The sequence below is a fragment of the Mycteria americana genome, chromosome 13 (genome assembly GCF_035582795.1).
Source record: "Mycteria americana isolate JAX WOST 10 ecotype Jacksonville Zoo and Gardens chromosome 13, USCA_MyAme_1.0, whole genome shotgun sequence".
NCBI classification, from domain to species: Eukaryota; Metazoa; Chordata; class Aves; order Ciconiiformes; family Ciconiidae; genus Mycteria; species Mycteria americana.
The window spans coordinates 17,749,998-17,768,397 of NC_134377.1; the positions used below are offsets into that span (position 1 = coordinate 17,749,998).

Consider the following 18,400-nt stretch of genomic DNA (forward strand, 5'->3'; position numbering starts at 1 on the left):
GCATAAATGTGGTGTCCATATATGTAAGTCAAGACTGTTTTAAAGACTAGTTAGTGAAAAGTAACTTGCTCAAACTAGAAAGAACTAGACATGGATTAGCACTGAACATGGTCACGAGAAGTTGCCTTTAAATGAATCTGTTCATCACAGGATACATAAACTGGGATTCATCTCCATCTTCCACAATAAACATACATCATAAACCTTCAATCTAAGATCACCTACAGAACTGTACTGAAAAATAAGCAATTCCAAATTCACATTGGGAAACACGTTTGCTTGCACTACTGCCATGTTTCAGCTAAAATCCGGTGTTAACAATACACAGAAGCAAATGTCAGACAGCACGTGCACTATGCTATGCTTGACCCTAAGAGAGGCCACCAAGCAGCAGATAAAAGGAGCATAGAAGAAAGTCTCAAAACAATTACAGCAAGTACTGAAACCTGGTAAGAGTACGTTCCTCTTCATTTCACCCAAGAACTGCTTTGTGAAAGATGACTGTAGCTAGAACCTATTTTATATCAGTTTATTTTATGTATTTGAACTGACAAAGCAGAACATTCAGATTCCCAGTGAATTATATTGTTAAATAATTAATGTTCCACTTAAATGCCTGCTTCAAATCTTTCATCATCATTCTGCTACCAAATGCTGAACCAAAAAATAAGTACCTATGAAAACTGAGCCTGAAGTACACTGCTGAAAGATCAAATACAGTTCCTTTACAAAAAGTAGCAGCTCCACAAACAATATTATTATCAGATAAAAATCTTTCACCAAGTCAGTACAGCCACAGAAAAAGATAAGCAGTAAAACCAGCATAAGCAGCCACATCTCTGTTTTATTTCCCTATGAGTTCTTTCAATTTGCCCACAGTACCTGTCATCTCCTCATAGCATTTGTGGAGGAACAAAATAAAAGCTCAAGAGCCTGGACAGAATTTCTCCCAGCAAGATCTAGAAGTCCCTTCTACCTCAGTGAATGACCTTTCCCCCCCCCACCTTTCACCTAGTTCATCATAAAGCTGAACATTTTTGTATAAATATCTCTCCCCCCCTTCAGTGAATGTTTGTCTACATTGCAGACAAGGTTCAGAGAATCACAACTGTCCCCACTTTAAATTTCCTCAGATACAGAGGATTTAGTCCATTTATTGGGCAAGTTTTCTTACATCACGGAGCTTTATACACAACAGCAATGGCAGCAGCACCTCACCTTGCCAAATTGTAGTTGCCTACATAAACCACAGTCACACCTTTGATTGTGGCACTTGTCTACCCCAAAAAAACCCAAACAAACCCTCTGAATTTAGGTTGAGTTCAGCGCTGGTTTTGAGGTGCTCTTTTGTAAGCACCATTTTAACTATACTATTTTCCCAGTTAAATAAAGCTGTATTCCCTCTTCAAGAAAACAGAAAAATACCTCCACACAAAAGCCCTTGGAATAAAGATCCAATAACCATTCTAAAGGACTACTGGAAGCCAGAGGATCACAATCAAAATATCTGTCATCAAAATCAGCAAAAATCTGTCAGCAAAATCAAAAAGTGGCAGTACAAAATGATATTATGATATAATACAAGAGATTAAGATACAATCTTACCATGAAAAAAAGTTTGCATACTCTGGTGCAAAGTACAGACTGCATTTTAGAAGTACTAATTATCTCTATACTACTCAAGGCATAAATTATTAAACTTGTAAAAATTCACAGGCTTTCCAGGGTTCAAATCTGTTAGACTTTACAACTGAATGTACTGGTTTTGAGTCAACAGAACCTGAAAAACGCTTGTGATCTCAATAAATTTTACTGTATTATGCTGAGAGGTGGTTCAATCTCACCACCTACCCATTTCTTTCTTTAAGAAGGTGCATGAAGTCATTCTGAATCAAAGAGGATAAACCAGGAAAGATTAAATATTTACATTCATTGGCCAGATTATTCTATGACGAGATTAAATGGAAATTGGATTTAAAGTTGTACAACCTTGTACAAACTTGTACAACCACAAATATGTACTTTATTCCTGTAGAATTCACGACGTCATATTTGGCAGAGGCTGGCCTGTCCTGGAAAGGTCTGGCAAAAAAAAAAAAAAAAAAATTCACGACAGCAAGTAAATCTTCCAATGCAAAAAGATTTATTTTAGTGCCACTGTCTGGAAAGCCTTTCTCCAATGCAGTCCTGAGTATGTCCTGGTATTTCACATGAACAGATAACCTAGTAGGAAAACCCGTATGCAAGACGACATACATTTTTCTGTAACAATGGAGCTACAAAGAGCATCCTGCTAATATATTAGCCCAACTGTCCTGCCTCTATATTACTGTTTTAGTTTGTATCACGGGTTTCAGTTTGTATCATGGGTGCACTTATAAAGCAAGTTTCCAATCACCCCGACTTAACCACATTTTGCTACAAACCACACAGCACAGTCAGAGTACACAAACCAAGTTTCTTTTGGATGAAACTAAACCTAAAGATACACTCTCAGAACATATCTAATGCACTCCCACCATTCATGGGCATTCAGTCCACTGGACTAAATGAGAGCTAGTCTGAAACATCTACCACTACATGCATTTCAGGATGATTTGAGCCCTCGTTACAAACCTTTTTGCTCAAAACCTGCTCTATCGGGGTGCGCTGCTTGCTAAAATAGATGAAGCCAAGAACAGCTAGATTCTCGGCAAGCGTAACTGGCAAAGCACATCAGACTTCCATGAAGATTTCCCACTTCACACTTCCTGAAGATTAGGTCCTTGGCTAGTATCATTCATCCCTCTTCAGTTTGAATTTACTTTACATTTGGCTTTAACATCGTATGGGTTGCATTGTTCTCATGATCAAGTGTTAGACCTACTCTTCTCTTCAGCCTCTCTCTCTCCTTCAGCGTCAGTGTGTCAGCCTTGGCAATCACAGGGACAATGTTGACTTTTCCATGAAGAGCCTTCATGAATTCTACATCTAATGGTTTCAGCCTGCCAACAAGTGGAAAATAAAAGGAGAAAAAAAAAGGGGCGTTTTGTTTGTTTGTTTTTTAACAGACCAAATGTATTAAAAATTATTTATTTCAAGTATCTACATAAATAGTATTTCTAGAATAAGTTAAGTCAGAGCACTTGCTTATCAGCTTTGTTGTGTAAAGGTTGAATTGCAATTAAAATTGTCTCTATAAGATAAATCGGATATTATAAGCTCTTATGTTTCTGGGTGATAAACAACGTAATACTGACTGCTTCAAAACCATATTAAATGCCAAAAAGGGGACAAAGCAGAGGAGAGCATTAATCCCCAAAGACCATTTTAATTGCATTGGCTAACTGACAGCGTAGGAAGTAACTCAATTAACATTAAAGTTAAGTTTCCAGTTCAAGTAACGAACAGACTTATGAACACAATATAACATCCTAAAATACAAGAACAAGAGCTTTTTCTTACCCATGCCCAAAGGGAGAGATGAAGTAAAAACAGCAGTGGACTCTGTTGTCTATAATGTGGCGCCTGTTTAGACCGCTCTCATCATGAAGGTATCTTTCAAACTGGTTGTCAATGTACTGGATAATTGTTTTGAAGCTGTAGTATGGGGGGGGCAGGGTAGAGAAAGAGAGGCATCTTAGATCAGCTTTAAAATAATAAAAAAAGAATTATGAAAACATAAGAACAGAAGAAGGAGAATCGCACTTTCATTAAGAACATTTCTGTTGCAAAAATTCAACTTCCTAGCACTGCAACTACTACTGAGGAGAAGTATTTTGATAATGCAAAAAGATACTTTCATCGCAGCACCAAGTGCCTATTTCTGCCTAGAGCTACTTTCAAGTGTTACTCTGTCCACTGGATAAAAAGTTCAAGTGCAAGCTCAGGAAAAAAGCACCCTGTGCTGAGACAACACAGACAGGAACAGAAGATTGAGGATTTTTCTGCTTTTTTTCTGGGGGTAGGGGGTGAGGATTTGTTTTTAAACCAGCTGACAAATGACATATCCCGGATATCCTCTTGATTTACAACCCTGACCCTAGAGCTAGGTTTCTATAGTTACCTATGAAAATTCTAGTATTCTAGTCTGTTTGAATTAACTACAAATACATTTGCAAGTCATGCACTAAAGCATCACATGATTTATTAAGCTATTTTTGTTACCTTACAAAATCTTTTTCTGTTGGCAAAGAAAAATAATTCTTACTTAGTTCAAGGCAATTTAAAATATGCCCTGAAAAGATAAAGGAACACAAAATTTGATCATATAGATTAATCAGATACAAAGAGCAGTGACTAGAGAGAGAAAAGAAAACACAATGCATTACTAAGAAGATTGGTTTAAGATATTCCAGAGCATGTTGACACCTGCAAACAACATTAATATAAAAGGACACTTTATATTAAGTACTGCAGGGGAAGGGAAATGAACACACTGATGAAGATGAGATTAGGCAAATGACTGTGTGACATGAACATATCTTAAACTACTTGGGGAAAAACTGAGCAGAAAGCTTAACGTGAAAAATAGTATTTCTGTTGTTGAGAAAGCACAAATTTGACCAGAGAAATTTAAGGAGGAAACAGACAAGAGAACACAAAAAAATAATTAGTAATCTGGAAAATGAACACACAGAATGATGGCAAATACTGTGACAGGCAGCGAAGTTCAACCCTGGGCTGCATGGCTGCAATGAAGATAATGAAAGAAAGTAACAAGAGTGATGGAAGAGATCCTAGAGGGAATTTGATTTTCTGAAGTTGAGTAAGCTTTTGGATCTAGGAAGAATAAATCCACAGTAGAATACATATACATACACACATTTATATCTTTGCAATATTTGCACTGTTCTAAGTCATGCTACAGATGACGACATAGCAAAACATGGAATTTATTGGGTTTTGACCTTAGTGCTGCTCAAGTCTTTAAAAACTAGCATCTTAATACCTAAATGTGTTGAAAAAGGACAACATGGTTTATGTTCCTGTTGATCTGAGACACTCTCCTCTTAGCTGGTGAAAGGTAACGAGAGTGAAGACGTACAAATATTAGGACAGAAACCAAGCACAAACAATGGGAAAGCAACTATCACACACTTCTCTGGCAATGTAATTAGTTTACGTGCAGTTTTCTAGCTCTAACGGCTATAATTTTCCCTATAAATATGGCGTTAGTGTCCTGTACCTCCTGACTTCCGGGAAACACCTGGCTTATACCACTGTGCTATCATTACTTAGGAGATAGCACATCCTGTATTGTAACAGCAAACAACACAACCAGTGCATTTAAGCCCATTAGGGGAAAATGAACAATATTACCAAGCTGCCAAAAAACACAAAATACAACTTAACATAAGCCAGTAAAAAAAGAAAGTCAGCAGCCGCCAGAAAGCAGCTATCAAAGAATGACCTGCGACACTGCAACCAAGATGAAATGAGGCGTGTGATCAGCAATACCTAACAAGTTAATCTGTAAACTGCTTTTGTCAACCATCCTTTTGAGACCAGATTTGATCCCAAATCTGTGCATGAAGCAATTTTTTTTTCCTCCCCTCCTTAGATCCCTTCTCTTCTGTCTGATGAAAGATGTTACTCTAAGGACATGCTTCTCGCACGATCCCAATGTCCTTATGCATGGAAGAGCCATTCTATGCTTCAAACCTCCCACCATGAAGAATTTTGCTATTCTCCAAACACACGCCTAAACTGATGCCAAGAGCACTCCTAGGTGTAGTGTGATTCTAGCATACAGAACTCCAGCTAGCACTAAAGCTTCACACAGAATCTAAAAAGTTATCACTATGGTTAACCGTGGCTAGCATCCACCTCTTCTTACAGGCTGTTTTAAGTACAACAGCATTTGGAAAACAAAAAATAATCTACTTTAGAGAATGTGTTGTACTAAATCTGTAACAACTCATTTCCTAATACAACATCCATTCTTCCAATCCAGGAGACCCCCTGGACAAACTCCTGACAACACATAACCCTTACTAGCACTTCTTCTGTGATGGAAAATACATAAAAATTGACCCCAGCTCCCACCCTTGAAAGTAAAACTCTAAAACTAAGCCCTTTCATCAGTGCAAAGACAGAAACCAAAAGGCATTAGGAAACCTACTCAGGAGAAAGGTATCTGAAACAGGATCAGCGATTGCTGCCTCCCAGGGACATCGTGCCAGTTTGATTTACCTCTGTTCAAAAATAACCTCAGTAAAATTCATCACCCTGCAAAACAGGTAGTCTGCACAAATTGCAGCTTTCCCAAAAAAAGGGCTTTATAAAACTTGGATCGAGATCAGCACCATCTACCGGTTAACCATAACTGCAGTAAATGCTCCTGAACACGAAAACGGACTTGCTGCTTCCTTTGAACTAACAAGGAAGGAAGGTAGTTGCACTGCGTTAGTCTTGACTACAGTTTGAAACAAAGAGTCTATCCATCCAAGTCCCTATGATATCCTGTAAAGGCTAAGAGACTTGGTCAAAATGACACTCGTCGTGGCTCAAGAAAAGTCTTTTCATGTGACATAAGAAAGTGGGACTAGAGAGAGAGACAATTAAAACTAATTGCATCTTTTTATTTTGTAGTATTGTAAGTACTATTTGTTCCCGTAATGTATTTTGATGTTTAAGATTTGTCACAGAAAACTAAGTACAAACCAGTAAATCGTTCTACTGGGTCTGAATCATCATGGAATGACTCTATTCAGCAAGCGTCCAAAAAGAAAGGGGAAAAATCTGAACACGTAGGTCTCTAAGAAACATCTTAGCAGAATAAACAAAGGGCATTAGAACACAATCAACAGGAAGAGCTCTATGTAACACAATACACGGGCTGCAGAGCTCTTAGCTCCAGCGGAAGGAAGCTCTAGTCAACAGTGCACAAAATAAGCAAGACCATGCTGCAATCCAGAAAGATGCCTCAGTGTTATGCTAAAAGTTCAATTTTTTTCAACTTAACAAAGTAGGAAAAGTGGGAAGAAAATAAAAATAAAAATCCCACTACAGCTTCACTTTCAAACATTCGTTCAGTATATTATATAGCTTCACTGCCTTCATTTTTGCTGTATTTCTACAGTACACTATACAAAGAAAAGAAAAACCATGTCAGCTAACACTCTTCTTCAGAATGCTCCAGATAACACAGCATTCTGTCAAGAAAAGATTACAAACCATTCTATTAGCACTATAGATGTTTATTTTATCAGCTATTTGCCTCCTTCCTGATCTTTAACTTATACTGAAGAACTCAAATCAACCAATATTAGCTTTATGCTCCCCTTCTCTGCACAGTGACACTTTGTTTGCCTTAGGATTACCACCACCACCACAAAAAAGCATCAACAAAAATTAATGGCTAAGCAAAATAAATATTGTTAGCACTTCTTAAAAGACAACCATGTGGAAATTCAAAGTTTAGCTTCTAGTTGCACTGGAATAATTCAGACATCCTAGTAAGCACATTAATGTATCCACATTAATATATCTCATCTTTATTTGAAAAATGTTATCACAAGATCAGTTTTCCACAGTTAAAGAAAAGTGCATGACAATGATTTGGAAATTACATTTATGAACAAACTTATTAATTCTAATTTTGTTACAAACTGCCCAGTTCCTTCATAGCTATTTTACCATTTTCTTTCTTCATTATCTTTATGCTAAAGCAATTATATATGTTGCCCAGTGTATCTGCAGACAGTTCTTTCAGCCGTTAAAGATTATCAGCGATATTTAGGTCAGAGAGCGCCAAGTAGTAACTCCATCATAAAATAAAAAATGCAGTTCTATCCAAATTGCTAGTAGTACATATAAAGGACAGGGAATGAAACGTACTGTCTTAAAAACATAAGAACTGGATGGGCCAGAGACACAGAAGACAAACAATTTCCCTTCACAGGAATTCTGCCCTAGCAAAGCAGCTATAGAGACAAAAAGTTGACTGCAGTTGTCACAGAGAACGTTACTGGAAGAAAGGACATTGATTTTGAGGGAGAATCATAGACAGCCTAGAGAACACTAACCAAACCTTCTAAAAACAAAGTGGTCAGAAAATTGAAACAGGAATTTGTACAAAGTAATACAGTTTTACAAGAGATGTGTATTTTAGGCCACAAAAATAAGAGAAACTTGATTTGAGAGCTCACACAAACTAAATGATCATGTCACTGATGATACGAAGATGAGCACCCAGGATGCAGAAGTGCTTGGAAAATTGTGTTTAACTACAAGGACTCAGAAAAGACCCTCTGCCATGAATTCAAGATAACACTCCATTGATGTTAAGAGTAATGACCCTGTTCCTTCCTCTTAGTACATCAAAGTTATCCAAAGACCACCAGCTGAATCACTTAAGTTCAGAGAGACAGACACGCTAGAGTAGTGTTTGTGCAAGATACAAACTCTATCAAGCAAAGCAGTATTTACACACATACCAGTCCTGGCTGTTAATGGCATCTCCATATCCTGGTGTGTCAACTACTGTTAAACGCAGTTTCACCCCTCGCTCCTCTATCTCTACTGTAGAAGCTTCGATTTGAACTGTTCTCTCTATTTTCTCTAAAATAAAGGAACATTTTGATTGTTATTATGCCTATCAATTGTTGCAGAAACCCCTGCAGGAGAGAGCAACAGAGGAGGAAATGCAATCTGAAGTGTATTGTAAGCTACCTGACATAAAATATTTTAAAGGAAAAAACCAAGCTAGCTAGTCAAAACTTAACACCACATTTTTGTAAATAAACAAGCAGCAATGACCTAAAAAAAGGGGATTTACTCATGACAATATGGAAAAATAAAACTCTAATACTCAGAAGCATGCTAGATTCTTTGTCAAAAGGTATTCACACCTCTAACCAGGATTTAAGGCACTACAGGCAAAAAAAACATGAGAGGAAATGGGGATTAGAGGAAAACCACATTTAGGTATATTGACACCTAAAAGATTTGGGGGGTTGGTTTTTGTAATACCAATTGATGAAGCAACAACAAAAGCTGAGTCTTTGAAAGGAAATATAAATGAGAAAATGACAGCTCAAAAAAATATAATTTGGAGGATTAAAATACATCTAGACAGCGTGAAGAAAGGGTCTCGTGGGTGAAGTTATCATCAGAATAAACAATGTTAACTGAAAGAACATGAAATTTCATAGGGTATGTGCTGGAGGAACGGCAAAACCACATTTACCTGCAGCTCCAGGAATATAACGTTCTGGATAAAGATCAGTCAGGAACAGACTATTAATTAAAGTGGATTTTCCCAAGCCAGACTCGCCTACAAACAAAATAATTCAGGTTATTAAGCATATACACCTTTTACTCCAGGCTTTTTAAAGCACCTCCTCTTTCCCCAAGCCCACATTATGAAGGAAAAATAATTTCTTCATCAGGATCCACCCTAGTTTTTGAGATAAAAACATCAAAGGTTCAGCTAAGCACTTTAAAAACACCGGAAAAACAAGCCTCTAGTGTTTTTATAAATGTTACATGAAAATGCTAAGTTTACTGTAACAGATTTCATAATAAAAGCTGAAAGGTCATACAGCACTTTGACTAGAGATCTACAGATAGTTAGGTCACTTTAGGGAAATAAAAGCTTTTTTTCATTTAAACTTACAAAATCAGGAGCTGTAATTCTCTTGTTGAAAATTTCTGAGAGCTTTAAGGTTTTCCTAAGCTAGAAATTGAACCTGGAACACTGTTAGGAGGAGAATGAATAAAGCAATCCCAAACTAACAGTTGAGCTTTGCACCGTTACAGTTAGGCTACATACATCCTATGAAAGAGAAAATCATAAGAAAATTATTCAAAATTCACCTGAGAAGTTCCATAATTCTAGAACTTCAGGTCACACAAATTTTGTCCTACATCAAAGTAATAAAGTTAAACCTGTAAATGCAATTACTAAATCTGAATTTCAAAAAGTCACTTTTTCCCTAACTGAAGGAATCAAAGGAGCCAGCATTTAGAACAATTGGCCATGTTATTTTAGATGCTACTAACCTAATCTTAGAGATGGAGAAATTATCTGTATTTATCACCACAAACTACGTGAAATAAAAATCTATGCACTTATCACAAATTACCCATTTATTTTACAGACATTGCTGAACGCTCTGTCACCAAATAATCCCAAACGGTACTACAGAGCACAGAGAATAAGAAGGAAGTGTTATGCATCTCATTTTCATTTTTCAATAACACGTAATTCCAAGGTAACTACTACAAAAAGGTGATAGTGCTGTAGACTCCCTTTGCACTTGTATAACATTAAACTGATTCAATGCCAGTATAATTCAACATGTCACTTGAAACAGCTTTGTGCCTAAAGGACTTTCCATCGAAGACTCCTATAGGTGCTCATTCACAGAACAGGCAAATTAAAAGTTTAGTTATAATACCAGAGTGAGTCAGTATAGAACAGCAGAAAACACAAGAATAGCATCACCATTTCAACAGCAAGATATTCACCATGTGCATTCATGCCTTCAGCTGGGGAAATGGGAGTCAAAGAAAGATTAAGCAACTATGCCTACCATCTGATGATGAGTCAGGAATACAAGAATGTCCTGTTGGCTCAAAGTCATCATCTTTAATCACTACAAATACTCCCTCCTACCAAATATGGCCAAATAGTAAGAGATTTAATTAGAGAGTGTATAGGGGTCCAAAGCTTTTTCTTCTGTGTAACAGTCCATTGCTAAGTAGGAAGACATATACGTCTATGTGAAAGAAATTTTTCTGTTGTTGTATAACAGTCAAAAATACTTAAACAAGTCACTTACCAACCACCATCAGTGTGAATTCAAAGCCCTTCTTCACAGACTTCCTGTGAACCTGGTTGGGCAGATTAGCGAATCCCACATAGCCTGCTGAGTCGGAAAACTGACAAGAAAACAAAAGTTGAGTATAAATGAGATCCCCTTCCCCCTAAAAAGTTGAAGCAGAGTTCAGCTGATTCTATACAATAAAGTGCAGAGGTATATAAAGCACATGGAAAAATAGAGAATGAAACAATTTTGTGCTGCTACAGCAAAGCAGACCTTGAAACAGGCCCATTTACCAAGCAGTCTGATATAAATAGAAATCTGATAAGCACCTTGGGCTACACATAAACAGAAGTCTCTCCTTGGATAAAAAAAAAATCTGCAAGCTTGCAAGAACACATTATGATTAATCTTAAGCTGTAAACATAGCTAAAAATCCCAAAGATTTTAAACTACAGGTCAAAAATATCTGTTCAAATTTGCTATCTGCTGCTACTGTCTTCTATAAAAATACATAATGCATATGCTCACATGTAGAAAAACAAGAACATTGTGTACTAATGCAGAGATTACCAAGATACAATCACATAGAATAGAATCATTAAGGTTGGAAAAGACCTCTAAGATCATCTAGTCCAACCATCAACCCAACACCTCCATGCCTACTAACACAGAGAGATCTATGTTCTGCTTGTTCACACAGAGATCTATGTTCTCCTTGTTAAGTTGTTCACCTATCTTCACAATGTTTAACTTCTAACACAAAAGCAGGAAAAAGAAATGTGCCTGAAAAACTTATCAAAGAGATTTGGGCTATAAAAAGGGCAGTCTGCTTCACCATCTGTTATCAAGTGACTGAAAACCTAATAGGAGCCTAAATGAGAACTGCAGCCACTTGATTTAGGGACCTATGAGCCAGCTGGAACCAAATGTTTTCTTCACAGTTGAGTTTATGATGAGAACAGTTTTTATACAAGGCCATACTTCCAGTGGGGCAGAGGGGGATACAGAGGAAATCACTTAAAAGGCAATTAGTTATTTGCTAACAGTCCTTTCAAAACCCACCCAAATGGGCAAAAAAGTTAGAAATGAAGGTTTGTCAAGTGAAATTTCCTTAGGTAAAGGCACCATTCTAAATGTGTAAGCAAACACTGAATACCTGGCAAACATCCGAAAGCCTATTACTAGGATCACACGCAAGCTGTTTCTACTGAACAGTTCCTTTTAAGAAACGCGTCTGAAGCAGTAAGGTATCATTCATTCACTATTTTACCACTTCAGTAAAACCACAAGTATTTTCAGAAGTTGAATAGATTCTGAACAAAATTTTGGCTATGCAGCCATCTCTTTACCTTTACTTTTTCACCTGACTGAGACATGTTTCGTCACTCCAAGTTTCAGACACTGGAAAATAAAATCCATAGTGCACATTAGCTGACTTGAAGATTACATCCATTTTAATTTTGAACTGATCAATTACATATAATAACCACATTTTCTTCTAGTAGAATGAATGTCGCATACTCAAAGATTACCAGAATAAACAAGCTATAATCAAAATGGCTTCTGTAAAGCTATTCACAGGAAAGAAATTACACAGGATTCTCAAAACCAGAATATTTAATTTAAATACTTGAAAGTTTTAAAACAGAAAGATTCCTTTAAAACTGAAAATACTAAAATTTGGTATCCTTAAAGATATTTCATCCATCCTGTCTTTAAAGAAGGAAAAATATCTACTGAAAGCTAATGCTGAGTATGCATGGTACTCCTGATGTAATTTTTCAAGTTCTCTGGTTCTGTAATTAGCAAACAAAACCTGAAATTCAAATATCGTCTGTTCCCAATCCCCTATATGGAATAGCATAAGGAGGTCCTTTTTCCTTCCATTTTTAATCTTTCCACTTACAAATTTTATGTTTCTTAAAGATGGTTTACAAATAGGTGACTGTAATCTAACTGTTGTCCAAAAAATGGTATTTGAGAATTTATGACCACATAGAAAAATTCTCCCAAGAACAGGACACCTATGGGATTTCCAGGTAAAGGTTATCACGTTATTTCCAGTCACTTCCAAGTACTCTCAATGAATGTGAAGACTCCACCAAACACTGCAGAACCTTGGCACTTGGCTAACCCATGCTGGACATGAAAATTCACCCTGATCTGAGGGACTATCAAAAAGATTTGTTCTTCAGTTTCAGACACCCAGAACAGCTGGGGTTTGGCAAGCCCTTATCTTTTCACTCAAGGATGTTAGTTGTGCTATAGATTAGTTATCAAGGCAATAGCGAGGCCCTTTTATTTAGGGGGACTGACAGGAAACGCAGAAGGGGCAGGAGCACTTCACAGCTTGGTTTGTTGACAACGCAGCCCTTGGCCTGGGAAAGCGGGGAAGTGACCTATGCAGGCACCTGTGTGTTCAGGCAGAAATGCTTTCCTGTTGGGTAGCGGGAGTCGTTCTAGCAGGATACGGTCCAGTTTCTGACACCGGCAGTTGGACAGTCAAATCCTAGCAGGGACATACTAAGCCTTGGACTAAAGGAAAAGTTGAAGTTAGCATAACTGCAACTTGGAGTTTTAAAGAAAACATGACTTCAGCTCACATGGCATTTCATTTGCCCTGAAGCAGGCATTTCAAATGCTGGCAGCTGTGCAGACACCAGTAAGCAAGGAAAGTTGTTTTGTTTTGTTTTTTTTCTCCTCCAACTACTTTTCCCCCATACCCAGTTCACCTGCTTGCTAATGAAAGCCTAATACATCCATTGCCTGGAAAATAGGGAGATCCTGATCCTAATCACCTTCTGACAGCTTCTCATTGGGTATTCCTCAAAACAGCCTGGGAAACATCCCTTAAGAATAGCTTTGAAAAAACAGAGCTTAGTTTTCTTTGACCAATACACAAGGGCTCATTCCAGCCTCCAGCCAACCAGTGTTACAGATCCTTAAAGACAGTCACAGCCTCACTGACAGATGTAACACACTGCTCTGTTCACGTCTTGTTTCTACATTTGGAAACCTCTGTTGTCACCTTGTCTATAAAATCAGTAACATAATTCAAGAGTTTAGAAAGGTTCATAAGCAGTCACTGTCCGAGGGCTAATGTAGATAGACCTTCTGGCCCATTTCTCACAGTAACGCCAGATGAGAAGCCACCCAGAGCAGCTGCCTATAGTAAAGGTGAGAAGGGGGAACAATTCAGATTTAAATATGTATGGCAAATTCTCTAATTAATTCTGCTTTAAACGGTACAGTCACATCCATTGTAGCATTACCCAAGCTACTTGATTAAAAAGCAGAAGAGTCAAAATTGTTGTCAACTGATTATGACACATCTGGCTTCAAAATTAGTCTGTCATCTCATAAAAACCTAAATTTAGAGTAAACCGTTCCACAAATACAACTTACAAAGCCTGCTTCCTACCGGGCAAACCACATTCAGCTTGTGTCTTACTCTGACCAAAAAGTTGCTGTAGCCAAAGCTGCAGGCCATCTGCTCTGATCACATCACGACTGCAGCACAGCCTTAAATGTCTGTGTACAACAAGCATCCAGTTAGTTATTTCCCACTGCATTTTGCTAGAATAGAAATATTCTAACTAAAAGTTAGGGGGGGGGGAGGATAAAACTGCTGTTCCACAACACCTAAATAAGGCACTGAGGTTCAAATGAATCCTCAGCTATTCAGCCTCAACACATTTTGCGATTCATAACACTGCCCTCAAGAGGTTTCCCAGAAAATTATACAACCAACCAACTTCTCCTGATAACCATGAGCTGTCTTCCTGCAGCTTTACCGTATCATTACAAATCACAACCTTAGAATTAGCAAAAATACCATACGTTACATCTTCTGACAGCACCGAACAACTGCAGCGCTTACAGCGTTGCTTACAAGCGGTAACTTGTCAACAGACCAGACTACACTATGCATCAATGACTGCTGAAATCCTGAAGTCCGTCTGCATACAACCGAGTCAAGCATTAAAATAAGGTGAAGTTGAGTGTCTGACAACACTCTGGATAGTCCCACATCTGGAAATTGTAATATTTCATTTTTCATTAATTTTCCAAATAAATTTTTTTTTAAAAAGGCAAAACAGAGCAAGCCATAGCTGTTCTGTTTTCTTTAGATTTTTCAAAGGACCATTTCAATCATTATGAGATGAGTGAAGCAGCACATGCAAAATATTTCAAAGAGAAAGCAATAGATAAGATACAATTGCATTAACTTGCAAAAAGCAGTGAAACTTTATTTGTAAATAATTGTGGGCCCCATTTAGCAGGTTTAGCAGAAAAAAGGGACACTATGCTACAGTATAGGAATGTTCAAACCAGGTTTTGAACAGTGGATAACACAACAAAGTTTCTTTTTGGATCCCAACGAATTGCTATCCTCAACAGTGTGCTGTTGGGCTATCGAAGGGAGCAGATTACCACCAAGTTCAGTTTCGGTTGCCTCCTCTACAAATACAGGGGCCTGGAACGTGCCATCCTACTGCCTTCTGCTAAGAAAAGTACTCCAGCGAGAGAGAAAGAGAGGGGAAGGAAAATGGGTCATTTCCTTTGTTCCTGTCAGGATGCAAGAAGTAAGCTGTTAGGAACAGGCAGACTGGGAGCTTCTTAATAGGACCCAGCACAAAGAAAACGCTATGAAAAATGTACAAAGAGCGTTTCCATATAAGGATATTAAACAACATTTTAAAATCATCACTTTAGTGTGACCTTAACAACCATCTCTACGAGCAGAATAGCTCTCCTGATTTATCAAATGAGGCCTCTTTCTTTCCATCTGAAGTTATATAACCCCGGTACTTTTTTAAAAGTATTTAATAACCTAATGAGGAACCACAGAAAGCAGTAAAGACTTAAGTGCTGGAAATGGTCTCAACAACATCAGCATTCTGAAGTCACATTTTCAGACTTAAAGCAGACAGAGAAACACCAAGAATATCTCAGGAAAATACCAATATTTGTGGTTTCTCACAAAAAGAACCACAAAAACCCACAAAGAAATGTCAGAGTCAACTACTGAGGCACATAAATAAATAACAATTTAAAAAAGCCTTCTCTGAGTGTCTTGCATACAGAGAAACAAGGAAGTTATGTGAAAATTAAAAATTTCCTCACTGTATTCCAAACTGGATACAGGGGTATTCAAATACAAAGCAGTTAACTTTTTTTTCTTGGTAGCTTACGCTATCAAAGTTGTATGAATCACCCGATTCTGTGAAACAACAGCGGGTCCAGCAGAGCCTGTTCTCTGTGTCATGCTTTGTTCAGAGCACGTCCTCACCTCTGGTTGGAAACCCCCTCCCAGAAGCTCCCCGGGAGAAGCGTCACTCCCCCGTATCAACAACCCCAGACGAGTCCATTTTCCTCATTCGAAACAGACGTTACCAACTGAAGGAATCCTCTTTCACACCTTACCAATAGAATACATCTCTGCATTACTCCTATTCAGGAAAATGACTGTATCACTTCCACCAAATACAGAATTTAACAGCAAATGCAGCAACAACAAAAAAACCAGCTATGGCACCTGCAGGTAGACCAAGCTAAGTGTGTGCCCCTGCTTTGTCTTTGAGATAGTACACAGTGTTCCTAAGTTTTACAGAATTAATGTTGGTTATGTGTTTGAACCACTGACACACCATATAGATTGTTACTGGGAATGCATTGCTGTTCATCAAAACTTGTAACATTTCTGTGACTTAACAGCACCCATATGCACAGCAAAGGGAGGCAAGGACTAAGCAAGTAAGAGAACAGAGCCATGTATGCCCACTGTTCTTAAAAGGAAAAGGTCTAGAAAAAGCAATGCAATCTAGAGCTCTAATCCTAAATATTTTATTTAAAATTCCACTTCAATGTTAACCTATTGCTCTAGACAACTTCCTTTCTTACTGTTATTTCAACGAACACAGTCACTCAAAAAGCACAAAGGATGCGATGATACTGTTCACATTAATGATCAGGTTTAATGATTATGTGCTTCCTACGCAAGCAGCTTTTGACAGTATTTTCCCAGGGCTACTGCATCAGAGAAAAACACTGTAAACCAGACCTGTAAACGTGAAAATCAGGGGCTTTCTTAAAATTAAAAAGCTAAACATATTAGCCATGAGCACTCATCAGGCAGTAGGCAGCTCTGCCTCACACCCTCAAAGCTCAACTATCATTGTGTACATACCGGCAATGCATAGCCAACAGCGGGAAGTTAGTATTTTAAATCACTACCAAACCATGCTTACGTCCGCGAGACCATGCAGCCTCTAACCTGCACGCGAACGATAATTTAAGACCTCAAAAGAAAGCGTAAAGCGCTTGTTCCGTCTGCGGCCAAATCAGGCGTGCGTCCTTCGGGGCGGCGGCCCCGCTCCTCCCGCAGCGGCCCCCGCCCCCGGCAGCCGAGCAGGCCCCCGGCAGCCGAGCAGGCCGCGCTGGCTGGGGCCATTTTAGAAACATCCCAGGAACGCCCAAAGGAGACAGAACTTCCCGGCCCGTCCTCGCCCCGCACCTTCTGCCGGGCAGACCCCCGCGGCACAGAGGCCTCGCCCACATCTCGGAAGTAACGCGCGCCTCGCTTTAAAACGAACAAGCGTCTGCGTAAAGCGGCCCACGGCCCGACTGCGGGGCGTCGGGGGCTCTGCCCCGATACGCTTCTCCCCTCCTCATACACCAGCTTCAAAAACCTCGCCCCGGGCAGAGGAGGGAGGCCGGAGCCAGGGCCCTGGGCCCGTGCACGGAGCACGGGCCGCCGCGGGCGAGCTCCGGGGACCGGCCCGGGCCGGGGCCCGGCCCGTACCGCCGCCCCGCTGGCGGCTGCGGGCAGGGCCGGGCCCAGCCACGGGGCTGCGGGTCGCGGGCACTGGCCAGGCGGAGCGGCGCGTCCGGCCTCCGCCCCGGCGCTTACCTGAGCCTGCGGCCGCTCCCACCCGTTCCCTGGCTGCCAGGCCTCGATCCGCCACCTCGCCCCGCGGAGCCCTCCCGCATCCCACACGCCACCGCGGCCGAGCGCCTACCTACCCTCCGCACGACTCTATGGTCTAGGCCGCTTCCCAGGATCGCGACGAGGCGCGGCGCCGGGACGAGCGAGAGGAGGGATAGAGCGTCTCCCCCACCCCGCCCCTTGCCTGAGCGGCGGCGGGGGCAGCCGGCCCGCTCCGCGCGGGCGGGCGGCGGGGCGTTGCCATGGCGACTGCCCGTCCCGGTCGGGATGGCGGGGCGCGGGGCGGGCGCGGTGACCGCGGGCGTGGGTCCGGCACGGGGCCGTGGGAGGGGGACGGTGCAGCGGCGGGTGCTTTTCTCCCGGGCCGTCCCGTAGCCGGGCTACTGACGGCCACCGCGGCCCCGGCCGGGTCCGAGACCCGCCGTGCGGGGGGGGGCGAGCGCCTCCCCGCCCCTCCCCAGGGGCCCCGGGTCCCAAGCAGCCGCTCCGCCGTTTCCGAAAACGCTGCACACCCGCCGCCGCCTCCTTCCCTCGGCTGCTGATGGCCGCGGGGCCTCTGCGCCCGGCGCCGGTCTCCCGCTGCTTGGGCCCCGAGCAGCTCCGCTCCGACGTCCGGAGCGTCCCCTGGTCCTGCTGGCTCCCCAAAGGAAAGAAACCGTGGGAGAAAGGCTCATCTGAGGGAGGCACCCCTCACGGA

At 40.6% G+C, this 18,400-nt stretch overlaps 1 protein-coding gene across 1 annotated transcript in view; it reads right to left on the bottom strand.

Annotated features, from left to right (window-relative positions):
• Positions 1-17,792, bottom strand: part of LOC142416356 (septin-2) — a 40,770-nt gene extending 22,978 nt beyond the window's left edge. Inside the window, exons 1-7 of the mRNA XM_075515844.1 lie at positions 17,668-17,792; positions 12,104-12,155; positions 10,770-10,869; positions 9,173-9,259; positions 8,421-8,544; positions 3,445-3,579; positions 2,867-2,984 (exon numbers count right to left, since the gene is read on the bottom strand). Of these exons, the coding sequence (XP_075371959.1) occupies positions 2,867-2,984; positions 3,445-3,579; positions 8,421-8,544; positions 9,173-9,259; positions 10,770-10,869; positions 12,104-12,130 (591 nt within the window). The 5' untranslated portion in view covers positions 12,131-12,155; positions 17,668-17,792. The remainder of the gene's footprint in view (positions 1-2,866; positions 2,985-3,444; positions 3,580-8,420; positions 8,545-9,172; positions 9,260-10,769; positions 10,870-12,103; positions 12,156-17,667) is intronic.
• Positions 17,793-18,400: the final 608 nt, after the last annotated feature.